This window comes from Athene cunicularia (genome assembly GCF_003259725.1).
Source record: "Athene cunicularia isolate RWA chromosome 20 unlocalized genomic scaffold, athCun1 chr20_part1, whole genome shotgun sequence".
Taxonomy (NCBI): domain Eukaryota; kingdom Metazoa; phylum Chordata; class Aves; order Strigiformes; family Strigidae; genus Athene; species Athene cunicularia.
Window position 1 is genome coordinate 828,400 of NW_020799125.1, and position 8,196 is coordinate 836,595.

The 8,196-nt window shown below is 48.2% G+C and overlaps 1 protein-coding gene across 1 annotated transcript in view; it reads left to right on the top strand.

Annotated features, from left to right (window-relative positions):
• Positions 1-8,196, top strand: part of MYT1 (myelin transcription factor 1) — a 62,352-nt gene that overhangs the window by 46,406 nt on the left and 7,750 nt on the right. The window contains exons 16-19 of the mRNA XM_026861933.1: positions 249-311; positions 507-575; positions 4,677-4,739; positions 5,312-5,395. Coding sequence (XP_026717734.1) covers positions 249-311; positions 507-575; positions 4,677-4,739; positions 5,312-5,395 — 279 coding nt within the window. The remainder of the gene's footprint in view (positions 1-248; positions 312-506; positions 576-4,676; positions 4,740-5,311; positions 5,396-8,196) is intronic.

Consider the following 8,196-nt stretch of genomic DNA (forward strand, 5'->3'; position numbering starts at 1 on the left):
CCTTTTGGGAAAAAAAAAAAAAAAAAAAAAGGGAGGGAGGGGAGCTGAAAGGGAATCAGCTGGTTTATTTGCATACAAACACATGCTGAGGTCCTGATGGCGGGATGTCTGGTACCGGGGCAAGGCTGAGATCCCCCCACCCCACAGACAGACCCCGAGGGGGGCTCAGCTGGCTCTGCAGATCCGTGGCTCTCGGGGGATTCCATTCCTTTCCAGCGCTTACATTCGTTGTTGTTGTTGTTGCCCAGTTGCCCAACCCCAGGCTGTGATGGCAGTGGACACATAACGGGAAACTATGCCTCTCACCGCAGGTGGGTTGACCTTTTCTCCATGGCTTGGATTTGAAAGTCAACTTTTTATTTCTTTTAGTATATTTTTTGACCATGTGGATAGTTTGGTTCTGTTTCCTCCCCACCTTCTGTTGCCCCTCTCCCTCCCCACGCCCTGGCCCTTTTTCTTTTTCCTTTTTTCCTTTTTTTTTTTTTATTCCATCTCTTCTCTTTCAGCCTTTCTGGTTGTCCTCTTGCTGACAAGAGCCTCAGAAACCTCATGGCTGCCCACTCTGCTGACCTCAAGTATGTTTGCGCTCAACTTGGAACTCCTTTTTTTTCTTTTTTTCCACCTTTTTTTCTCTCTTCTCCCTCCCTGCCCACCCTCCTCTTGCTCTGCTTTTGCTTTTCCATCCCCTCCCTTCTCCTTTCAAAGAGCCGATCAAAATCTGCCTGCGAGGAGCTCTGGTGGAGTCCAGCCTCCAGCTGCTGCGTTGAGAAGAGAAAATGGCACGGCGGAAGCTTATTTTGGGGAGGGGGGATCACAGCAGCGATCAGAAATAACCTGGACCCCTGGCAGGTTTCCTTTGGGCACTGTAGACATATGCTATTTTCTTTTTCATTTGGCGTCTTTTTCAAGCTCTTGTTCCCTAGTTTGTGCCATAACCCTTTTTCATTCAACATTTTTGTATGTCTCTCAAATAATCCAAAGCCTAGATAAAGGCATATGCTTTATTTTTGGGTAGAGGCACAGCTGGGAAAATACTGCCAGGACATAGCAAAGCCAACTCTTTTGGAGAACCTGGGATGCTAATTTTAATGCTAAATTTTAGGGGCCGTTTGGGATGCAGCAACGGGGGTTTCTATTAATTTCCATGGGAGTCTGATTTGTGAGGGAATGAAAGAGGGAGCAAGTAAATGCTTGGTGAGGCCAGATCCTGAGCCAGTGGCAAAGGGCTCGCAGGCGCCCAAATTTCTTTCTTCCCATTTCTGCTCCTCATGGGAGGAATCCGGTCTTCACATTTTCATTGAAATATCTTCCTCTGAATCCTGTTTTCAGCTTTGCTGTTGTCTTCCCAAAGCTCCTCATTTTCAATAGGAGCTTATTCTTCACAACTCTCTCTTAGCTTGCCTCCCCTAAAGAAAGGTTTAATAGAAATTGTATTTAAAATAGATGGAGACACTGAGGGGGAGCCCAACCCTCCTTTTCACCCACACCCCATCTTTGAGGAAAAGCTAATTGTGATTTTTTAATTTTATTTTTTTTTCCCAACATCACTTCCACGGAGCCAGCCTGTTTTTGGAGGCTGATTCTCCTCTGAGCTCCTTGCTTTGCTGAATCCAATTTCAGGATTATTTAGAAACTGAGATATTTGTAACTATAACCAAAGAGCCTCTGCCGAGAGTAAAACCTCATGGGAGACTTCACATTGCACAGGCTCATCATAAAGAAAAGAAATCTGCCCTGTGTCCTGTATGCAATCAGTGATGTTTGGACCTGTGGTAAGAAGAGTCAAGTCAGGTGGGAGCCCCTTTGGTCATTAAGGTGATGGGTAAAGTCCCCAAACCCTTTTTTTTTGGTGGCCCAGAGGGCAGTGTGGGTCCGGGACTGCTCCACACCTCATCACTGATGTGGGTGCTGGTGCCGGGAAAAATGTTTGTTAACTGCCTGCTCCTTACCGCAGAGGTGGAAAAAGTAGCTGGATTAGTTGATATTAATAGAATATGCTCGTGGATGGAAAGGACTCGCATGATTAGCGCTAAGTACACTTAATCGTGCATTATAGACGATATACATTTTGAAAGAACCTCTTAAGAGAGCTTTGCTGAACTGGTGTTTCTCCAACAGCCTTAAAGAATAGCCCAGTGATAAGGCAATTAGCATTCAAGATATTAAAAGCTCTCAGGAACGGTGCCCATTTCCAGTAAGGGCCTGGAGAAAAAACAAAGGGGGTTGTCCCTGAGACCAAGGCATCGCACCGAGCCTGTGCAGCGTTCCCTGCTCCCCTTGGGCATCCAATGTCATTGGTTTTCATCAAAATACTCCCCAAACCTGGAGATTTCTGGCCAAAACAAAGCTTTTTAATGTTATTTCCCACGTACTGCTTTTTCTCTCCATCCTGGTGAGGATGGGAGCAGAGGAGGGAGGAAGGGAAGAGGATTTGGAGATATTACAGATAGCGCAGTCATAGCTTTTCACAACTTCAGATAAGGCCGTGTCAGTGTTTCTATTATAAATTCTATTTCAGGGGTTAATATCCCTGATATAAAAAAAAATAGCTCCAGGCTGGAACATGCAATAAAAGGTCTCTGTCGGTATGATTTGTCTCCAGATAATTAAAAATAAAAATCAAATCAATTCTCTCCCCTCTTTAAAAGTCCTGAAAGGCAAAAGGAGTTTGGTGTTAGTGTTTTCGTAATTTCATCCCACCCTGAAGCTAGAACAACAAAGAAATAGTTTTGCTTTCTGCTTTAACAGTGTATAATGGGGAAATGTCACGGTCATCTCCTCAACCTGTAATTTCTAAATGAGTTAGAGAATTTGCATCCTCAACGAGGTCCTGCTGGGAATGTCGCCCCTCTTCCTGCACCAGAGCTCTGTCCTGGGTCAGAGCCTGCTGAGCCTTGGTCCTGACTTTGGCTCCCTGCCACCCTTCTGGGACAGGACATGTCGCTGCTCTCCTACTCTACCCGAGGTGCCCATTTTTTTCACTGATGGACTATTCAGTGACCCACAAATGCCAAACCCTCCGTCAGAGCTGGTGCAAAGAGGAGAATTTTGGTATTTTCTGACCAAAAAAAAAAGAGGGCTTTTTAAAAGGTTGTTTTCCAAGCTGCAAAACTAAAGGCTTCTGTGGAAACTGTTGTGTCACTGACTCTCAGGGACCAGCGCACCCCAGCTATACCATTGCCTAGCTCAGGCACGAGTTTTCCTACAGGACTGGCCTCAGGGGCTGCCCATCACCACGTGTTACCCATCAGTTCACTGGGGTGTCCTGGAGATAACATCAATCCCTGCTCTGCTGGGGGGTACCAACCAGTGGGACCAAACCAGGCACCGGTGGCTTTAAAAAGGGGATTGAAAAAGTGAGGGCACGGCGAATTCCTCCCCCAAGGAGAAAGGGCACTCTGCAAACTGGCAGAAGCTCCAGCCCCGAAGCGAGCGGCTGAGCATCTCCCGCTCATCCCGTGGTGGCACCGTGGGCTTCCTCCCCCCAGTCCTAATCGCTTGACTCAAACAGCCCGGTCTAATTGGCAGGCTGGCGTGCACATCCTCAGCGAGCACTCCTCGCCTCTTTTCCTTGTCCCCATGACAACTTTTATGTCCGCCACATCACCAAACAGCATTTGGAGCAGATCTTTGTGCTCATGGTACTTCATATCCCCTCACCTTTTTTGTTGCTTCTGCGCCCTTAATGATGCAGCGCTTAACTCGTGCTATTATCTTCGCTGCCGCTCGGTAGGGCTCGCAGCCCCTGCTAGCCTTTGTGCAGGTTTGAGTGATCACAGAAGTATTCTCCAGGGTTTGCTTTCAATCACGTTCCCAGAGCGCTGGATGCTTCCCTTCAAACCCATGCGGATGGATATATCTTCAAAGACCCCTTTGTAACAGCAGCGGCTGAGGACTGAGGGGCAGATTTTTGCACCGAAGCACCAAGAGCTGCTGCTGCATCGTGCGTGGTGACCTGGTGATCCCCAGCCCGAGGCCCCACAAGCAGCTGGTCCCCTGCAGACCCCCAGGTCCCTTGCCCATGGCATTATGGAAGGGGGAGACCCAAGATTAACCTAACTTTTTTCCTCCTATTCCTTTGTTACTTTCCATCAGAGGCATCAGCCCGTTTTGGACTCTGAGGACCCTCCTGTGGTGGGTGTCTGTTTGCCCTCGGTGAGATTAACCCCCGCCAAGTCACCCAGAACTGAGCCGAGACCTTCTGTTGGGCTTCCTCTCGGTGGTGGCCCCGTTCTCCAGAGGTGTAGGCCATTTTTCTGGTTTCTTGTCTATGCTCGCATCCAGCCCAGTGGCTGTGGATGGTACCTGCTGTCTCCTTATGGCTTCCTCAACGAGACAGACACTGTCCTGGATGTCCTCTATTCGGCACCTCATCCTCTGTGAGGGTGGGACCCACGTCCCTCCGCCAGAGAGCAGCCACTCACCGTGCTCCCAACGTCCTCATCTCTTCCCACCGATCCTCCTCTCCAACGCTGACACACATGCAGCGATGCAGCGATGTTTGTGCCACGGATATTACAGACCAGACCTTGTTCTTACAGAGGGAGAAGGGGCAGGAGGAAAAAACCTGCTTCTGTGTTGACAGTCCCTAGATTCCTCTTTGAAATGAGCTGTCGCAAAGCATCGATCCCCTGTTTGCGTCCCCAGGCTAATCTGAGCCTCCCTTTCCTCCGCAGGTGCCCTACTCCTGGTTGTGATGGCTCTGGTCACATAACAGGAAATTATGCATCACATAGAAGGTAAGATCTCCCTTAAATTATTTCCTCTGTAGCCTCTTTCCATTTTTTTTTTTTCCCCTGCAGTGGGCAGAGTTGTAAAGTTCTGAATAAAACATTAATGTTACTGACAACTGAAGCCTATTTTCATCTCTTTAATCTGACTTCTTTTTTTTTTTTTTTTTTTTTTTTTTTCCAGCATCTGATTAGAAGCTCCCTTCAACAGAATAAAAGACAAAGGGTCAGATTTTAGCTGATGCAATGTTCCTGTTAATAATGCCACCTATTTATGACTTCTATTATCACTTTAGAGCATTAATAGCAGAGATCTGAGCCTTCTGTTTCAACAATTCCATTAAACAGCGCAGGCTGTTAGCAGATATCTTCTTATCTAGACACCATTAATTACTGTCCATCTCCCTCAATTTTTTATTATTTTTTTTTTCCTCCTGACTTCTCCTCGTGATGTGAAGCTGCAAAACGAGAGAGATCAAAAACACTGTGCCAAATTCAAGGGAAAGATGACTGAAGCGGGGGAATAGCAAATGCAGTGATTCTGCCAGTGAGACAGGCCTTTCTTCTCTTTTTAACCACAGTCTGTCAGGCTGCCCTCGTGCCAAGAAAAGTGGGATCAAGATCACCCCGACAAAGGATGATAAAGAAGACCCAGAGCTGATGAAGTAAGTCTGGATGAAACTCCTGAGTGAAACCCTTCGCTTGTTCCCCTTTGATTTACGTGGGGGAGCAGCAGCCATCCCGCATCCCCCCTCGCTCACGCAGCTCAGAGCATTCTCTGCCCATGCTGGAGTGGGTGATGCCAAAGCTTTTCTGCTGGTTTGGGGGGAATTTTTCCCTGATCCCAGAAATGGTATTGCAATTTTGAAATCTGATTGGAAAATTGGGCAGTGAGGGAGGTAACAGTGTATTTTTTTCTTGTTTTATGTGGATGTGAAAGGTAGGCTGGTAGGGCATAAACACTTCCTCTCTTACCTGTGTTTTATATAATTCCTAAAAAACCACCAGTGTTGTAAATGAGGGTAAAAACCCACAGTCGAGGAAAAGGTCGCAGGTTTTTGGACAGCAGTGGGCAGGTGAGGGATGCCGATGGGCTTGCTTCACTCCCAGGAACACGGTAGAAATAGAAACTGTCCAGCACTGAGTCAGCTCAGGATCTCATAGCCCTGAATAAAATGTGTTTTATAGAGTCTTTGCCACAGCTGAATATTCAAAGCAAACTGAAAAAGCCTTTCTCTGCTGCCTCGGATGGAATTTTTCAAAACATCCCAGGGGGTTTATTCCTACTTAAATCCCTTAGTTCACCTCAGGAGCTTTCATTTGCTGTGAAATCCATCTGCCCTGACTTTTAGCAAGCACGAGCATCGCGGGCTCAGCATCCAGGGCCTGACGCCAGGTTCGGGGTCTGTGTCTCAATCCCTCATGCAGCTACAGGACATCAGTGCCTTTACAGCAGGGCTGGGGCCAGCACTGACTCCAGGATCCTATTTAATGTTAGCCTAGAGCATCCCCAGCCTTTCCAGAGCCTGTCCACTCACCCAGCAAGAGCAGGTGGAAAGGGGTAAAAAAAAACCACGGAAAAACTTATCAACCCCCTCCAAGAATTTCTGGATGCCCATGAGTGCCGGCATATCTGGCCAAACTGTCAGACTGTCCCCAAATGCATCTTTTTTCCTCATTTTAGCCCTGGGGCTGGTCTTGCCCTTGCAGAAGAGCAGAGGTGAATACCTCCATGTGCCTGGGTCTTGCCCTGGAGCGGAGCCTGAGCCGGAGCGGGAACCAGTGGGTGCGGAAGAGCCTGGGGGGGGGGCTGCGGGAAACTGGGATGCACCAGCCGGGGGAAGGACCTTTAAGATAAAGATGATATTTGAGCCATCTGCTCTGTTCTTACTCCTCAGTCTACAGGAAGGAAAGCCTCCCAGTTAAATGAGCCATGTGATAATTAGCAGGAGTTAGCAGAGTTTATTAAAAATTAAGCAGCCTACTCAAGAATCTGTGGGAAAAAACCCCTCTTTTGGCTCAAATACACTAAATTGCTGGTGGCGTTGTAATGCTGTGCCATTAACCAGTGACACAGCGAAGGAAAGGACAAGCAGCAAATGCTGTCGTGCAACTGCCGGCTGTTGAGTATTTGCTTCCTTTACCGCAGTCGGAGCCCCCGGTTGGGAGGTCGCCCCTCTCCACGTTTTCCCTGCGGGGCTGGGGAAGCTGTGGCTTTGCTCATCCTTGTCTGTCCCATTTGGGGCTGGGACCGGCTGGGGATGTGCCAAGCGGGTCCCCCAGCGCCGTTTCTCTGCGAAGAGGTTGGTTCCCGGCGTGAGGAGAAAGGGGCTTTGACATGACTGGTTTGTTATGGTGCAACTGGTGCTTGTGTAGGAACGTGGGACGAGCTGAACCCCAGCAGAACCAATGGTCCCCCCCCAGCATCCTCACCAGGGGTTGGGTATCTCCTAGTCCACCCTAAAGGTGTGAACTCTGGGCAGCTAAAGTGGCAAGAAATGGGGTTGGAGCATCACCACAGTTGGGATTTTCTGACTCCTAGGAACCTGATGCTATTCACCCCCGGACTGGCCTTGGGGGCTCATTGTGGCTTTGCTGCTCCATCGGCAGCGGGACCGTGGGCACGGGTGCAGGTGGGCTGTGAGGGTCTCTGTGGCGTGAGGATGTGAAGGCATTCCCCAACATCCCGCTCCTCCAGGGTGCCCAGAAGGAGCAGAAGCATCTCTGAGATGTCAAAAAACAAGACAATCCCTTCATTGCCACCTTCCCCCAGCCCTTGGAAAGCTCGTGCTCTGCCTCCCGCAGCAAGGTGCGCCCAGCGCGGGCTTGCGTTTAAGGAGCTTTGGCTCTAAATCCATCCTCCGTCTGCACCGAGTGCCACTTGGCACCCGGCCGAGTTTTGCACATTGCCACCGAGGAGAAAATCATTTAGTCCCTGTTGTTTTTGCTGTTCATCCTTCAAGTAATTTGCTACAGACGTGATTGAACAGATCACCTCAACCTTCAGCCCAGCCCTGGCATAAAACGGAAGCATCCACGGCTGCCTAATTGATCAAACGCTACTGGTGCTTCCGTTAAATAATAATAATTTTAAAAGAAATAAAAAAATAAAAATGTCCAAGCCAGCTGTTTTGCACAATAAGGCTCTGGTTTATTTTTTAACAATGAAAATGTAATGAAAGTTAAATTAACAGCGTAAAATATGTAATGGTTGGGCCGTAACGGCTGCATACTAAATGCTGGGGTTTGTCTCTTTCTCGCTCTTTTTTTCCCCCTCTCCTTTTCCTCCTGAGGATTCAGTAATTTGCTCGTGATCATATAAAAGCAATGATGTTATGAATTTACTGAGGATCCTGCTGGCAGGGATATTATAAGTGAATTGTGCTGCATTTGCAGCTGATTAAAATCGAGATCAGCATTTTTCAAATTATCTTGGGAAAAGGCTGGGTGCTGTCTCTTATACACA